Consider the following 17785-nt stretch of genomic DNA (forward strand, 5'->3'; position numbering starts at 1 on the left):
TTCTTGCTCCAACGAATTGAAATATTTGCTAGAAATCAGTGTATCTTAAATATTTTGAATATTTTACATTTTGAAAAAAAAACCTGTCATTCAACACACTCTTAGGTCTACATTTCCATAAATCGTTTTATCCTAAATTCTTTAGCTCTTACTACAAAATACTACAAAAAAAGAAACAAAAAACATCGTCGCTATCAGGCTATAAAAATTCCTAAATATTTTTCAAGAAAAACTGATGGATATTCGATAAAATTTACTATGCCAGCAAAACAGCAGTCATTATTAATCAGGCTGACCTTTATAGCAATCATCACTATGAAAACATTCAAAGTCCAAACAAAACATTGCATTGAAAAAAGCCAACGTTTTTAACTCATCATTCATCAATCGGTAAATGATGCTACAGCTTTTTTTCCGTATTGCATGGACCATTGTTACATCTCTAGAAATGATAACTGCAAAAGTCTATTGCTTTGAACAGTTCAAATAATGTGTTGGAACGGAAAATCGATCTGCTAATCCTACTTTCATGGATTTTTCTCAACGTTTTTCTGGACAAAAATTTTCACAGAAATTTTCTACAGTCAGAGGCAGTGAAATTTCAGCATAAATTTGCTCAGACAACAATTTTTTGTTCTAAGTTTCGTTTGCTACAAATTAAAAATTTACTGACTCATCAAGGTCTGATCATAAAGGTCAAGAATTTCTACACATTCAACATTACGAATACACTGTTTTGCTTGAGCTCTTTTAATTATTGTTACCTTCCTTTTGTCCGGAGTTAGGGTAAGCGTACCAATCCCCGGTCATCATGTAGTAGTCGGGCACCTTATTTTGTTCTTTTATGTAAAATCTTGTTTATGAATGAAGGAGAACAATATATATGTCCGACTACTCACGCATGCCAAAGTCGCTGTTGAGATGTAACCATCGATGTACTCTAATGGAAAAATGTACGAGAAAGAAAAGCGGTGCCGATTTCCCTTCTCGAAATTTTTTATTCTAAAGTACGTAATGCAAAATACTTAACAGGAATTAATCAAATAATTAACATAATTCGCAAAAAATACGCACACGCCTCACACATGCTCCACGAAGCTTAATAAATGACTTGTGTAGATCTGCGTTACGCCTCGACGTTATTGCTTCCTCCAAATTTGAATCTAATTTTCGATAAGCAGCTGTATGCTTTCTGCGCGATAAGCCACTTCTTCCGTTCGTGTTGGAACGGCGTCCTTCAAGCAACAAAGCGAGCATTTTCGACTTGTTGTGATAAACCACATACGCGATGACACACACCAACAGTAGAAACATGAAATAGGTGAAGAAATTTGAGTCGGTATCATCGGTGAATGGATCTTCTTGATTGTGCAATTGCTCATTGGATGGCGCCTGTTCTGGCGGTGATTTAGCTGACTGAGCACCTTGTGAGTCCATCATATCATCGCCTTCATTAGTTTCGATTGAGTCGTCATTTATGTTGACCAGTTTATCTTTGGTGTTCACATCATTTACATCGAAATCGTCGTTGTCCTCGGTGACAACTTTGTAGTTTTCCTTATCCTCGTCGTCTTTCACCACATCCTCATCAATGTCAGTATCCACCAGGGAGTGTTCCTCATTGATGACTGGTTTTTCGGCCGTTTCCCCGTTAGGAATTGGATTTTCGCTTGGATTTAAACGTTTTCGCAGTTGGCTTCAGTTCCTGTTTGACAGTTGCCGTTGGATTGGATTTAGTGCACTTGACACGTCAATCTTTGCCTCACCCTCTCCAAAGTCCATATTTTGTAAACCTTCGACTGCTGACTCGGCAATTGGACTAGAATCTTCTTCGCGGCTTTTCCATCGAGCCCATCAATCTTTTCTTCGTGAATCGTTTCATCGACTTCATCGACCTTCGCTTTAGCATTTATTGCTCAACCACTTGCTTTATAGCAACATCAGCATCATTCGCATTGATCGGCATAGCTGCCGATAGTTTATCTTTATCTGGCTTGACGCTGCCGGATGCTTTATCTGATTTTGATGAAGAGTCTGCACGTACATTACCCAAATTTCGAATACCTTCAACTGACAGTTGATTAAATGTAGAATTGGTGACCGCATTGATTGGTTGCACGGGTTGTATGTCGACATTCGATAGTTGAAATCCGATTGCACTTACTTGACAAATCGGTTTGACCATGACCAGATTGTCATCGACACAAAATACTGGACAAAGGGTAGGTAGACGGTCGTACAACATATGCGAGTAGGGATATTCGTTCGGATTGTTTGGTACGTAGCCCGGAAACGTGACACAGGAATTCTGCGATTTGGGTTTGATTGGATGCGTTCATGGCTTTGGTGAATTCGTCAACAGTAGTTAAACCTTTTACGTTGCTACGGTCCAATTTTTCAATCATTTCAAAGTACGACCCGCACAACATTTCTTGCTGCGGTTTTAGTTTGTCCGTTGAGCTGCATTCGGTAACAAACGGAACTACTGTAGCATTTAGTAAAGTATCTGAAAATTGTCACGAGAAGCAAACATTGAAACGACATCAACAAAACCATTTCCTAGAAAAGTTCAAATCGTTACCTCGATATTTCGGATGTTTTTCTATGGCACTGGACAATGTCGTTGAGATCGGTAGACTATGTGTTAATGTTACAATTGATATGAGAATGCAATTTAGTAAACACATTGTTAAATAATTTTTCGCTGGATTAAGTTTTAAATGAAATTGTCGATTTGTTGACTTCATCTTTCTTTCGGAAGTGTCATTGAGTTTTTAGGACGGCCACACCGCTAACTTTGTTTGTTTTTTTTCTGTATTTTCTTAAACTTTTGCGTTGGGAATCATTTTGCTGCTCGTATTTATTTTCACTGGGAAATAAACTTGGCTAGGACCACTAGAATAGAACACCAAAATGAGCACGGAATAGGTTAAATGTCGGCCCGGAGCACATAGAGGTTTTTTAAAAGCATTTTCGTAGTAATTTGACATATAAATTGTGAGTGCGTTCAAGATAAATCGGTCGATTGACCATACCTAGTATCTAGTTTTTCATTGCGGAACACTACCTCGTATCTACGTTCTGTGAGAACAGATACCCAAAGTATTCGTGATCAATTCAGAGGTGTTTGATAACATACTTTATGTTTTCGTGTCGTACAATGCATTTGGTGATTTTTGGAATTGGAATTTGAATCTGAATGCGATTTGGATGAATGCAATTTGGATAAGTGCGATACGGTTGAAGCAATTTGGATGGATACGGTTTGAATGAATGCAATTTGTGTGGATGAATGGTGAGATACTTTAGTAGATTTTGTTAATTTGATTTTCTTTTGGTTGCGTCGGTTGCGTTTTGTTTGATCTTTTGCTGCATCTGGGTTGTGAATTTTTTAGCAGCGTTCAAAATTTACCCGTGTTTCCATCAGTAAAATAAAAATTCTCTAAGTAAACTTTCAAACGCTTGTTCAATCGAAAGATTTACTGTCGCTGTCTTGGGAAGGGATCAGTGGAAACAACTGATGATCACGCTACCCCCAGACCGCCACTGAATCCTGTGGTCGAAACAGCTCTGTCGTCTTTGTTAAAATCACTAAACGTGAACCGTTAGTGGGTAGGGAATAGCAAAGGCTCTGTTTGTTTTCCTTTCTCTTATTATCTGCCATTATATTTTAGCAATTCTTCTGTAGGCATTTCAGCTAGTGGTATTTTTAGTGATCCCAAATGTCCTGTATACTGTCCTTTGATCACTGAATGCAACGTTTGATCTACACAGGATGTTTAATGAACAATTGAATGAAGTGTCTGCCCCCCCCTCCTTTTAGTACAAATATCTATTTGTCTGAACCCGTGGCTTTGGCGCTAGAGCTCTCGACTCATAATTCGTTTTCTATGTAACACTTACTCGTAGATATTCTAATATAGTCCGTTGCCAATTCGCAATGTTAAAAATATCGAATGTCCTACATCGCTATACACACAACGTGGAAACGACGCCTGTATTTTGGGCACATTAGGGAAAAATAGGATAGATGTTTTTTATTTATTGTAAATTTAATCTTAGATTAGAAAAGATCACTTTTTTACTGACTGCGTCATTATAGTGAGCAGTCTTTTTTTGCGCATTTAAATAAAAAATATGTACATCAGCGATCGTCGGCCATAAGGCTGTGCGTTAAATTTTATTCTTTAATTCATTCGTTCATCTACTGATTTATTCAAAATTAAAATTCTGAAACGCAATTAAGGCGTGAATTCTTCCCGAAAATAATTTGGACTGATTTAATCACTTAAGCTTGGTTGGCGACCTCAACAGGTCGGAAAACATTCCTGACTTAATATTGGAATCGATAAAACTCAAATTCAAAAACTCGGTTCTGACATGTTTTGGAGAAGTGTAGACTCTCTAGAGATGTATAATTTCCTCGCTCAGTAAAAATCAGTGATTTTTTTTGTTTTCTCTATCAAAAATACATATACAAATGAGTTCTTCCAACAAACTTCTCATTTCGATTTGATTGTCGCTCAATAATTCAAGAACGACATTTTTGCGAGTCCCAAAAATTTTTACTGGGACGCATTGGACAAAAACAAACTTCTAACCACAATAACTTTTGACAATTCAACCAAAATACGGTGAAAATGATTCGGGAACTGAACAAAATTTTAAAATATCGAAAAGATCTGGTTTGGCATGTGCGAAATCAGAGCACAAGTCCAGCCGTACGGAATACGGTTTCAGTTTGTAATGGGAACTATCCAACTGATAGTTGGACAAATGTCACACCGAAAATACTGTCCTATACTGGCCGTAACATCTATTTGCAGAAGAACCATCCACTTTGCATAATACGCAATCAAATTGTGAATTATTTCTACAAAACATTTGTCAACCCAAAGGGAAATGCAATTTTCAGTGTGTTCGATAATCTGTCGCCAGTTGTGACAACAGAACAGAATTTTGACCAACTACTTATTCCGAAAGACCATGTAAGCAGGGCGAAGAGTGACTGCTACTATGTGAATGAACAACACTTGTTACGTGCCCACACTACAGCCCATCAGGTATGTTCGTAGATGAGCACTATAAATACCGTTGACATCAATTTTTCTCTTCAGGTTGATCTGCTAAAATCCGGACTGGATAACTACTTAATTGTCGGTGATGTCTACCGTCGTGATGAAATCGATGCAACTCACTTTCCAGTATTCCATCAGATCGATGCCGTTCGAACGTTACATCGCGATAAGCTGTTCAAAAACAACCTGGAGCTAGAGATTTTCGAGAGCAATTTCAAAGTAAATCCATCATCGTTCCTACCGATCAAGTCCAGTCTGAAATGCATCGATCAATCGAAACAGCCGTGTCACACAATGGAATCGGTTAAGGTGATGGAACATGAAATCAAAACGGTTCTGGTCGGACTAGCACAACATTTATTCGGCAAAAACGTTGAATACCGCTGGGTCGATTCATACTTTCCATTCACGCAACCGTCATGGGAACTAGAAGTTTACTGGAAGGGTGAATGGCTGGAATTGCTCGGTTCGGGTATTATAAGAAACGAAATATTGGAAAAGAGTGGCATCAGCAATACGATTGGTTGGGCGTTCGGCGTTGGCTTGGAACGTTTAGCAATGGTCTTGTTCGAAATACCCGACATTCGTCTGTTTTGGAGCAACGACAGCGGATTTCTGAATCAATTCAAAGCCGAAGACTTCGGTAAACACATAAAATACAAACCGGTTTCGGTGTATCCGCAATGTTCGAATGATGTGTCGTTTTGGTTACCCGACAATGTAAAACCCGAAAACTTTTCGGAGAATGATTTTTACGATTTGGTTCGGGATGTGGGTGGTGATTTTGTCGAACAGGTACGCATCAAAAATCCATGACTCCCCGAGTGGTTCTCTATTAACACATCGTCCGTTTGTTACAGGTGTCTCTTGTTGATAAGTTCACCAATGCAAAGACTGGCAAGTCGAGTCTGTGTTTTCGAATAGTCTATCGACACATGGAAAAAACGCTGACTCAAGACGAAGTAAATGAAATTCATAGCAAAATAGCGTCAACTGTTGAACAAAGTTTAAATGTTACGATTCGATAAAGTGTGAACCTGAGATTTGTTTTCGTTCGGTAAAATAATTATGAATAGAGTGATACGATAACAGTGCACATCCTTTGATTATTTTCTTACAAATTTCCAGTCAACTTTCAAACTTTCAGAATAAGTTTTGCGCCTCACTGACAATTTGGGGCTTCGGTTTATTAACGAATCCAACGACTCGGCTCTACAAGCTTGATAAGCCAATTGACGATGTACGTGGAATTGGTAACATCGAACCAAACTGCATTGTAGTCGTTTTGCGAATTCTGTTACTGGTCTTTTTGTAGTGCAGGTTTTTAAGTTTCATTTCAAGAACTATTTTGTACAATCAATAACCACTGTCGTCCAGTTAACAGCGATGCTAGATGGACGCACGGTAAATTACAGTTCCAGGTGAAATGTAAGGAATGTGGAATGAGGACTCTGAGATTCAAGGTTGATTATGATCAGAAACGGAAAATCGTCGTAGACGTTGTTCATTTCAGACTTTCAGAGAAATTAGCTCAAAGCTTCACATATCAGCTGTACTGTACAATGAAGCGTACCAACTGAGACTTTCCTAAACAAAAAAATGTTTCTCTTCGTTTCATCATTGAATTTTTAATTTCGTTTCGCATTATAACGGTTTCACAAGTGGATTCCGTTTCTTGTTAACATATTCCGTCTCTACGGTTGAATCTTTCGGTACCACATAAAATATCAAACATCCACCGCTCACAAGAAATCTGATGGAAATCAAAACAATGTTACGGACACCGAATGCAATTTCTAACTCTTATGCATTGACTTACCCTTTCTCGGAAACGATTTGCCTAATTGTCTGCGATAAATTGACCTTGTGCACAGACGCGGCTATTCGATTTTCATAGTAGACATTGCACGAATCGAACCTATATCTCTGTTGCCTATCGCATTCCAGTGGTTCAGCAAACAGGTGTGATAAGGCATCAATCATTCTGCAAAGGGACACATCTGAATCAGACCTATTTCGGCTAGAATCAATTTCAATTCAGTTACGTCACATCTTCGCTGACTTGTTGCTGAAAATCGCTGAACAAAAATTCTGGATAGCAGAAACTAACCGGCCAAGTCAACAGTCCGTGTTCATCAATCGATACGGGAAAGTCTTCCAACGGACCCAATTTCGGTTGAATTAGACTGTCCGTAATCGGTGCATTGTATTTTCGGTCTTCGAATTTAATTTTTCGATTTTCCAATTCCAGCAACGTTCGGTTCAACGTTTCTTCTTTCTTCCTATTCGTTGCGTTCAATTTCCGTTGGTCTCTCGCTTGATTGATTTTACTCTGTTGACTGGCCTTACGCAATTCTATAGCCGATTGGTATGTCGGAATGGAATGTAGAATTTCGTCGCATACCCTAATGCAATCATCGTACTTCCCCAACAGACTGTAACACTGAGCCATGCGAATATGGGCCTTTAAATATTGTGGATTGATGGCTAACGCTTTGCCAGCGTCTCCAATCGATGATCTACCATCAGGAATTTGAATTTATTATCTTGTCAGAGTGCGGATTCGAAAGTAACGTATTTGTCACCTGTAATTTTTGATGAAAAAATGAGCTGCACTACGATTGTTGTACAGAGTCGATCTCAGTTCGTCGTTGTTGAATTTCTTATTCAGTCCTTCCGTGTAGCTGTAGATGGCCATTCTGTATTTCTTGTGCTTGATGTAAAAATTGCCATCCTCTTTATATTCGTACGCTTCTTGTCTCTCTCTTCACCATCAGCAGTGTTCAGTAAGTTGACATATTTCAATCTGATCGATTCTACAAAGTGAATTATTCGAAACGCAGAACGACCATGATGCATGAAATGCTGTCCATATACAAGACATTTACGTGAATCATTTAAAAAAGCCGACGTTCAACAGTCAAATTGAAATTCTATTGGAAGGTGTACGATCGAAACAGTACCAACCGTTAATGACGCGTACACGATGTGGTAGGTTGACAGTTGTTTGGCTCTGAAACAAGCGAGCCGGAGTAAAGAGTCGAAATTTTGATTTGTTTTTCTTCTTCACTTTCAGAAAGTTTGGAAAACCGAATAGCTCATTTCGCCAAGAAAGGCGAATCGAAGTGTCAAGAAATGAGGAAGAAGATTGACGGTTGATATTCTACGAATGTATTGTTAAAAAGCTACAAAGTACATTACTTTAAAGAAAGAAAAAAAAAAAATATTTTTTGACAATCTAACTGAAGGCTCTTTTCATTCACTTTAAGTCCATACATCCCGCTGTGGTAATTACCGATCGATCGAAGTATGCAGAAGGTTAAGCGTCTGTAGCCATGGAAGATAAGCTGTAAATCGCGAACAAAGGCAAGCCTCATTTAATTCGCCATTCAATTCTACAGAATCTTTCTTTTTTCGGCTTGTCACTTATTTTCTGTGTAGGGTCGAAAATGAAGCGGTGTCTGAGGTCGCGAAGACTGTTTTTTTTATAACTGGGGATAGAAATTCTGTATAAGTGTGTCACGCACTTACGCCGCTTAGCTCTCGCTTCACGAGCGACAATGGAAGCTCCTCCCACTTCTCATTGCAGGGCCAATTTTTGGAAATTGCCAAAAATTTCCAAAAGCTGCGAACGTCCAAAAACCGAATTTTACACATATTTCGAACGATTTTGGAAACTCCTGAACTCAGCCATGCGTTCTTCCTGACTCTCGATTATTTCCTGACCCTATCAGTTTCAAATGAGCATGATTAATTTGAAAGATGAGAGCGTGAATAAACAAACAAATCATTGAGAGCCGGCTAAACGTTGGACGTTCGCAGCTTTTGGAAATTTTTGGCAATTTTTATAGGCCCTGTCTCACTGTTAAAAACTAAACGTAGTAAGTACGATTACATCTTAAAGGTTGAAGTATTTTAGAAAATAAAGAATTTGGATTTTGCTAGATTTTTCGATCGAATGAGGAGTAACAGGCAAACATAGCTTGAGAGAAATTTTAATTGAATTAATTTTTGTCATTGAATGACGCTCAGTATGAACTCAACTAGAACAGTTGTGTTCTTGAACCATTTCGGCATATCGTGCCAATCGTCAGTCAAGTCATTCAACTTGATATGTTGATATGGGTACTGAACCGAAAGTTGTAAGTTCTATATGAACAAGCCTTCGGTAAAAACTGGGGCTAGTGAATTCTAACTGAAATGACGGTCACTGCCATCGAACGTCATACTCCAAAGTTAATTCTATCTCAAGCTTTGAATGCCATGTGTCATAGCTAATTGATGGACGACCACCATTTCGTTTTGACGACAGAAGCCATTTTGTTGTGAATGTTGCTATACGTGGCTATATATGTTGTTTAAGGAGAGCGATTTTTGACCACTTTGTTTAAACTGGTCTCGGGGTCACACGTCAAAATGAAGAGAAATAACATACAAATTTAAACTGGGCTCAACTCTCAATTTCTTTTTTCATTGATGAATATTTGACAGCTGACCCCGAGACCAATTAAATTTAACTGGTTTTCGCTCTCCTTAAACCTTGTATAGTGGCTTGTATACGTACAGATACTATCTGTCAGATAGGCGGCAAGGAAATGCTAATAAATGTTACGCATTTTCACATTCACATTTTCCCTACAGAAATCACAAAATTAGCAAGAAATTCATGTGTTTCATTGTTTCTCTTTAATTCTCCACTTCTCTCAATACGTTGCACGCTTGCATATTGTGTATACAGCGCTAGTTGCCTCGCTCTAAGCGTGCTCGTGTAAGCAGTAAATCCGAATGTAGATCCGACTTACATGAACATGTATTGATGTGGAACGTGTGGATCTAGCAAAAAGAAGAAGTCGCATAAAAATTGCTAATTATTTTGAGCTTCCTGTATCTTTGTGCTGTAAATCTAATACAAGAAAACATTAACAGGGAAGGAATGAAAAGATGCCGACAATTTCAATCCGAAATGTAAAATCGAAAGAAATGAAAAAAAAATCGGATTCACTTCTGGATTAAATGGAATAAAAATTGGATTAAATGGAATAAATGGGAAAAACTGTCGTCTTACCAAATACTTTAAAAGTCTTAGAAAGACTTCTTGATTTTCATCGAACCACGTGCTCCAACTCAGTACAATGTAAAAAAGCGTAAAATTCCACTTTTAGGAGTTTTTGGTGTAAAGTGGAATAAATGGATTAAATAAATTTAATATAATTTTAATATAACAAAAAAACTTTTTCCATATCTCACGAGTACTTAAACGCCTTGTGGATCGCGCAAATCTAATTTTCCAATTTCCAATTTTTTAGGTGGGTGGTCTAAATATTTCGATAAAACTAAAGACTTTTTTCATTAAATGTATTATATGGATTTAATGGATTAAATGCAAGTGCGTCACCTCTTGGGACTCACACGTTCTTTGAAAATGCCCCTGCTGTCACATGCCAATTTTTTTAATATATGGTATGGGCATATGGTATAGACTGTGGGCAGTCCACTTTTCTCCGCGGAAGAGTAAAATAAACGTTACTCTGTCGTGATATACTGCTTCACCTTTCGGTAAAGTTGATTTCTATATAAATGAGTATATTGGATTTTCCAAGAATTCGGTGAATGTTACAAGAATAAAAATTAGAGATGTGCAGCCCACTGAAAGTAGTTCGCCCGCAGTCCATGCCACATATCTATGGAAATTTTGAAGAGAAAATGAAACCAGAAAAAAAGTTGGTTTGAACGGTTAAGTTGAAGGTTTAAGGAATTATGTTCAACAGTTACTACTAACAGTGACAATTAGCTTAAAGACAGGGTAAATTGAAATGATCTATTATTAAGATTTTTAGCGTATTGTGATTTGAAAACGAGTATATAACAAGCGTTTTGTCGATTGCCATAACATTCCAAGTGTATTGAACTTGCGCGCGCACGTTTATGCTTCGAACTCGAGCTTATGCGTATGCATTTGAACTGTTTACAGATAACAAACCTAACAAATGCACCATATATTGCGTACGTGACCCAAATTCGTCGGTCACCCTTCTCTTACCGTAAGCATACTGCCCCAGTAAACGTCGTTAAAGTAAAATTCTTATGAAATGTGTACGTCTTAAAAATTGCGAAGCCCCGTACGATGTTCCTTTCAAATGTTACACAAATTTCAAACTGACCTAAAATTTTATCGAGTACATAGAACTTACCAGAGGCAGTACCGACAGCACCGTGCTAAGTCGAATGTAATTAATTCCTATTCAAACAGCTACATACCGCTATATCAACTTATATTTTACTATAAATAAACAATTTACTGTTGAATATGCTAGTATACAGCTCAAAATAGCTGTATATACCGTTATATAGCTCAATATAGCTGTATATATTTATACAAATATGGGATGCTTAAAACACCCCAAACACATAACCAATCACTTTCCACTTTGCAGGAACTTTCTATGTACCAATTTAGCAAAGTTACATCATTTTTACTAAAATCCAAGATGGCGGCCGGTGGCCATTTTGTTAGGAGGTGGAAAGTACAACGGCCACTTTACATTCGTCAATACCTTTCAATCAAAAAAAAAAATCATGAAATTCGGTCAAATTTTACTCGAGATATTGACAAAAAACACCACCTTGACTGTACCGAGGACTGTACTCGGAGGTGAGTTTGTTTATTGAAATCGATATGTCCTACGGTTTGTATGGACAGACCATACCTGGTTTGTACATTCATTGGGATACATAGCATTGATTGGATTGTATTGCCAGTTTCTTATTTTTCTTCCACTGTAGGAAATAAATTCCTAAAATAGGCCCTGCCGCTCATCTCTAGCGTAGAAAAGTCTTTTTTCTTAGAATGTTTTGTGTTGATTAAAAAAGAAAGTTCCGCAAAAAGTCATTTTGATTTAAATTTTATTATGTTGTCGATCGATGAACGGATACAAGTTAATGGTCAAAATAACTTAGTATAATTAAATTTATTCATACTACATTATAGCAGATAGTCGAAAGAATTTATGGAAACGTACGGATTGTAACATAATAACACATCACCCATCGCTGGATATCAAAAATTTACTAACAACGAAAAGTCCTTCTACTGATGCCCATACAAACAATGATCATTATTCAATTAAACATTTCCACACATTCAGCATCGGTAAAAATTAATCATTTTTCAAACAACTGAGACGATCTTTAGCAACTTTAATTTTTTGACTATGAACCAATGAACTCAGTTCTCTTTTTCGTAAAACTTTTTTTTTCTTCTCTCGATTTACTTAGGTGGGTCTTATAAAATTAATATCTCTGCATCATGCCCAAAGATTAAGTGTTGTGTTTTTTAATGTTCAATGATATGCTCGCTTCGTAATACATCAAATTTGTGTGTTGAAATTGTTTAAAATTTATTAGGTTGAAGAGATTGAACGTTTTATACACTATTCGATTGGTTAATTGGTATACATTTTTAGTTATCATTTTGGCATTTCTCTTTGTGACTGTAACAAATTTCTAAATAATGTTGTGGGTTCAACATTTTTATGATGTATGGATGTAGTTACGGGTGTTTATAGCGTAAGAAATTTTATGGTAATTTATTGGCGTTTGCAAAATAACAAACAAATTAATCTGCGTAGTCAAGTGGTCATACATATATATTTTTGAACCATCTGTGTATGAAGTGAATAATAAAATATTTAGAAAATAAATAACTGCAAGAACAGACCATTCTTTTGTTGGATATTTTATGTTTAAATGTCTAAGCTCAAGGTTCCGCCGCCGAATTTTTGTAGAGATTTTTTTTTTTTTAATAAATCAAATACTTGGATGCTATTGTTAGAAACTGAAAAAGTGTTTGAAATTCGCATATTATTATTATAAAATTAGACGGTGGTTTCCTGAATTATTATTGTGATTAATAACGTTACATTGAAGCTATAATGATAGAAATTAAAATTATATCAGTAAATTATCATATTAAAAGAATGAGTTTCGGTTGGTTTTTCCTTTTAAAAAAAGAAGATAAATTCATCAAAGAAACATTTACTTCAAGTAGCAGTTTAAAGTTAATTACAAATTGAAAGAATAAGAATGAAGCAATACCCCGTATTTTTGTTGTGTTCTCTTGGGAAATTTCGGTAAATTTCAGTAAATTCTGTAAATATCTGTCTTAATCCACATACCCAGACCCACACCTGTATCGAGAAGCTAATTTGAATTGTTTGTAAGCGAACTAGAGTTATGTTGTGTTGATGTGATTTTGAAGGACTCGACATGGTAATTCCATAGTGAATTCATAAACAAAATGCAATGGAAATTAATGGGAAACTCTTTTATTCAATTATGAATTGTTACAGAGTAATAAATAAATCTCACACGGCGCGAAATTCCTTTTTTTACTGTATAAACGTAGGAATTTCGCACAGTATAGGCGCGAAATTCCTACCAGCCGATTTAATGAAGACAAGATTCTCATTTGAATGAATTTAATTGAAATAAAAGTGGTCACAGATTCTTGTAAATTTCGTTGAGAAATGATTTTCTCCTATGTTATGGCGATTTTCTCTACTGTTTTTGCTAGATATTCATCGATTTTCTTTTTGAGTTTTTTTGCACCAATTCTGAGGATTCACTTCGACTTTGAGGATTTTCTGATAAAAGGATTTTATAGTTTTCATAAATTTTCAAAGGATTCTTTTCGGTTAACATTGAAAGATGATTTTCTAGTTTATCTGCTCCTCCAGTTATAGTTATAGTACATTATAGTAAAAGGACCGCTTTAGGATGCATTACTAACAGTTAAAACAAACTAATTTCCAGATTGAATCTTTTTATGAAAATTAGTTGTTCACTGGAACCTTCAGAGTAAGGGTATGTCGTGCTGCTCAGCCGACGAAAAAAAAATTAAAATTGTAAGTAAAACACCTCCTCAACAGAGAACCGAAGAATGACTTATAGCTTCTAATTGTAATCAGTGGCTAGAAGTCATTCGATTAATCTTTTGCAATGCATTATGAAACAAATTCATTCAGCAAAAGAATACTTACAAGCTCTGTCGTTGGTCGGCCAGTTTGTGTAAGTGTGTTAAACTAATATGTCGATGTGATAATTTTCCCATTTTTAAAAAGCGATTGTTTTCAGTAAATGGGCTTCTGGAACAACAGAACTGATTATGCACAGTTCAAGAAGCTATACAGCTGAATCCGTTGAACGTAAGTAATCATTTAAACTTAACATCAAGGTCTAATACGTTATTATGAATAAGTAATAGAAAATAATTTAGAAATTCATTCCATGTAAAATGTAATTATCGATACATTTTCTTATCGTATTGCTACAATTGCAAGAATTTCGGAAAAGTAATTATAGAATTTTAGTCGAACGTTTTCGAGCATTGTATGAGCTTTGTATAGGACCGAAAATTAACCGATATTACTAAAGCAAAGGCTCAATTTCACGATTAATTATACCTTTTTCAAGAAAAAAAAATCATAAAAACTCTTGAACACTGCCCAGTTATTCGGATTGACTGGAAAAACTCAATCAGTAAATATCGCACTTGTGGATCGTTTCGGTTTTTTTTTCTCTCTCAAAAATGCATTTTCTGAGTGCATTAATCATTGTCTACTTGTCTGGACGTCCGACAGTGGTATGATAAAACGATGATTAATGAATTTATTGTCTTAACATTAACCATTTCAATTCGAAGATAACTGAAGCATCGAAAATCCTAACAAACTGCGGTATGTTACAGTTACATTCTAAAGTGGTTTCAAGATCGATTCACCTTAACCTTAATTTTACAGAATGCGGTCAGGCGAACACAATCTTCAAAAATCGTATCATTGGAGGTGTGGATACAAGCCCGCATGAGTATCCATGGGTAGCGGCAATTTTCGATGAAGACAACGAGATCTATTGTGGTGGTAGCGTAATATCCAATCAGCACATTCTGTCAGCCGGGCATTGTGTCTATTAGTAAGAGATACAATCACACCAATCTGCATAGAAAAATTCGTTCAGCTGAGATTATTGTTATATTTTCAGCACCGATCCGTATAAGCTTCATGCAGTTCTCGGAATGCACGATCGAATCAAGAGAGACGGTCACCGATATGATTTCATGGATATATTCATACATCCGAATTTTACCGCATTGCAGTATCACGATACATCAGATATTGCCATAATGAAAACAAACAAGCGAATAACTTTCACCGACAACATCAAACCGATTTGCTTGCCACGCGACAATAGTAAGAACAATTTGTGGTTTTTTGGTGCTGTACGTTTGGAGGGTTGAAAAATTAAATTTCTCTTTCATAAAATTGGTTACTGGTATGAGGGCGAAAAGGCTACCGTTGCTGGCTGGGGAAGGATGTGGTCAGGTGGCGATAATTCGAGACATTTACAGGAGACAAAAGTAATGGTTCAAACGAGTCAGGAGTGCCGTAAGACTAAGATCGGTTTTCTGTTGGAACCGAAGACCATGATTTGTGGATATGGTAAAAATGCTGATGCTTGTCAGGTACATGATTAATGTTTGATCAATTTTGAATTATACCTTGGAATTACTTCGATTGGATATAAATTATGTCTAGTTCTGGAAGTGTCAGTGGTTCTGTTTCAATTGAAACTTTTTACCTAATAGAAACGGCCGGTGAGTCGGGCTATAAAGATTAAATCTGTTACTTCATTTGGTAAAATGTTTATGTTTGAGTTTGATACAAAATCTATTACTTCATTTGTTTTGACATACATTTACCTATATAAGTATTAGAAGCTATAATGAGTCTATGCTCTTTTTTGTTGTTGCTGCCGATAACAGATGAGCTATTTCCAATTGACTTCGTCACCCATTCTGCCATATCACTCTAGCCATTGATATTTTGACAAAAGCTCGTAATTTCTTGATTTGAGAAATTGTGACAAACTACCTTCAGGACATTAATTCCTCAGCGAGTGTAATCATATAGAATGCGAAATTCTGCTGTGGCATTTGTTACTACCACTTTATACAGCAGTCGAATAGGCAAACCTTGAATAAAAAAAAGACGGGTTGTACACAAATGACGTCACAATATTTTATTGAATTTTTGTCACTACTACGTCACACAATAAGTGTCAAAATTGACCCATTTTTTTAGAGCCGACACATTTATCTCTTCAGTCCAGTTTTGAACACTGTCAAACAGTTTCAACGCAACTTGAACAATGAACTTGCAACTTGAACTTATATTTTGAATTCTTTTTTTTTGCCGAAAAGGGTGACTCAGGTGGCCCGCTTTTTGTGGAAATGGGATTTAATCGACACGAACAATTCGGTGTAATATCGTTCGGCATCGGTTGTGGTACGGAAAATGCGCCCGGAATATACAGTCGAGTGACGACATTTTTGCCATGGATACAAGAAATTATCGCTAATGCTGCTGTTTGTGCCGATCCTGATGCTTATCTCGGCTAATATGTGATTCCATGGAATTCATTTTGTAATAAAAAGAAATGCAAATAAATAAGTGTCAGCTTCCGGAGTTTCGGTTAAGCATTTCTCCTGACTGAATGTTTTCATATTGAATGAAAAATTAGCCATTCAAATCTCATATCGATAATACAATAAATAAGTTTTAAAAACTTAATTAAATACTGTCTCGACTCCATATAGAAGTCATCAACATTCAACATACCAAATATGATAAAAACCTATAATTTCGTTTAGCATTTGAAATTTATATAATTATAATCAAATCACGTAATTATCATAAAAACGTCTCTTAGCTGTTTGGTTGGTTGATGGATCGTTAAAACAATGCGTCAAGTTTAAAAAATAAAAAAAAATTAAAAACTTTTGACCAAAAATAATGCGATCGTGTATGGGTTTTTCTTTCTTTTTATTTCATTCGAAAAGGCATCTTTCCATAAAAATAATTGTTAGTGGATTCGCCGATGGAATTGATATTTAACCGATAGAAAAAAAATGAATTTTACATACAAAGTTGGCAACAGATGCTCAATTTATCAAATATTTTTTGGTAAATGTTGATTAATCACGTTCACCCACAACTTTTGTTTGTAGTCGACCTAATGATGCCTACGCTTACCGTATACAAATTCTCGTTTCAATGATAGAAAAAGTCGTTAAAAGCCAATAAAAATTTCGTTTATTGCTATCAAATGGATTTTACATAAATTATTTTAATTTAGCATTACGAATTAAGAGCAGACCATAAATTCACTTAGGGAACAAAAAGGTCCGTTATAACAGGCTGCATATGTTTGGCATTTACAACAAAGAAAAATTCAAATTTGGTCCATGACAAAGTCTTCTGTTGCATAATTTTTTTATATGCACCGTCACAACCTTATAGTGAATATGGAATATTACAAATATTACATTGAAACGCTACCCAAAGTAATTTCATAAAAAATTTTATTCCGCGAGTAGAGCTTTTTCTAGTGTGATTTACTTGTACCTCTTGCTACCTCCCAAATTGTTGTTTTTACTAGATGAATTGCAATCGCTTAATGTAATCGACCATTTACATGGTCTCTATTGTAATCTACTATTATCTACTGCAGTGCACAACGTTTTTCTTAATAAAGTTGTACTGTTTGGGACTGAGTTGCGAAATGTAATATACGTGACTGGCTTCCAACTATTGTGTTGACTAGTGCAGTAGGAGAAATTGTCTTTGGGATTATCTTTAAACCATAATTCG

The 17785-nt window shown here is 36.1% G+C and overlaps 3 protein-coding genes and 2 long non-coding RNA genes across 5 annotated transcripts; 3 read left to right on the plus strand and 2 right to left on the minus strand.

Moving 5' to 3' along the window:
* Positions 1 to 2436: 2436 nt before the first annotated feature.
* On the minus strand, positions 2437 to 2786 carry LOC119070089. The gene is made up of 2 exons (XR_005086458.1): positions 2582 to 2786; positions 2437 to 2506 (listed from the first exon to the last, which is right to left on the minus strand). It is a non-coding gene; the product is annotated as an uncharacterized LOC119070089 (long non-coding RNA).
* A 1716-nt stretch (positions 2787 to 4502) lies between these two features.
* Positions 4503 to 6174, plus strand: LOC119070087 (probable phenylalanine--tRNA ligase, mitochondrial). Its single transcript, XM_037174400.1, has 3 exons — positions 4503 to 5063; positions 5118 to 5873; positions 5939 to 6174. The coding sequence occupies exons 1-3, from the start codon at positions 4641 to 4643 to the stop codon at positions 6104 to 6106; spliced, it is 1347 nt and encodes a 448-aa protein (XP_037030295.1). The 5' UTR covers positions 4503 to 4640; the 3' UTR covers positions 6107 to 6174.
* A 506-nt stretch (positions 6175 to 6680) lies between these two features.
* LOC119070088 (DNA polymerase interacting tetratricopeptide repeat-containing, protein of 47 kDa) lies at positions 6681 to 7823 on the minus strand. The gene is made up of 4 exons (XM_037174401.1): positions 7664 to 7823; positions 7124 to 7597; positions 6898 to 7062; positions 6681 to 6831 (listed from the first exon to the last, which is right to left on the minus strand). Exons 1-4 carry the CDS (start codon positions 7774 to 7776, stop codon positions 6723 to 6725), a joined length of 861 nt encoding a protein of 286 aa, XP_037030296.1. The 5' UTR covers positions 7777 to 7823; the 3' UTR covers positions 6681 to 6722.
* Positions 7824 to 7952: 129 nt separating this feature from the next.
* Positions 7953 to 8320, plus strand: LOC119070090. Its single transcript, XR_005086459.1, has 2 exons — positions 7953 to 8069; positions 8155 to 8320. It is a non-coding gene; the product is annotated as an uncharacterized LOC119070090 (long non-coding RNA).
* Positions 8321 to 14465: 6145 nt separating this feature from the next.
* Positions 14466 to 16622, plus strand: LOC119070092 (venom serine protease-like). The gene is made up of 6 exons (XM_037174404.1): positions 14466 to 14718; positions 14779 to 14812; positions 14876 to 15047; positions 15117 to 15325; positions 15401 to 15597; positions 16336 to 16622. Exons 1-6 carry the CDS (start codon positions 14665 to 14667, stop codon positions 16531 to 16533), a joined length of 864 nt encoding a protein of 287 aa, XP_037030299.1. The 5' UTR covers positions 14466 to 14664; the 3' UTR covers positions 16534 to 16622.
* The last annotated feature ends 1163 nt before the right edge of the window (positions 16623 to 17785 follow it).

The sequence above is a fragment of the Bradysia coprophila genome (genome assembly GCF_014529535.1).
Source record: "Bradysia coprophila strain Holo2 chromosome X unlocalized genomic scaffold, BU_Bcop_v1 contig_45, whole genome shotgun sequence".
Lineage (NCBI taxonomy): Eukaryota > Metazoa > Arthropoda > Insecta > Diptera > Sciaridae > Bradysia > Bradysia coprophila.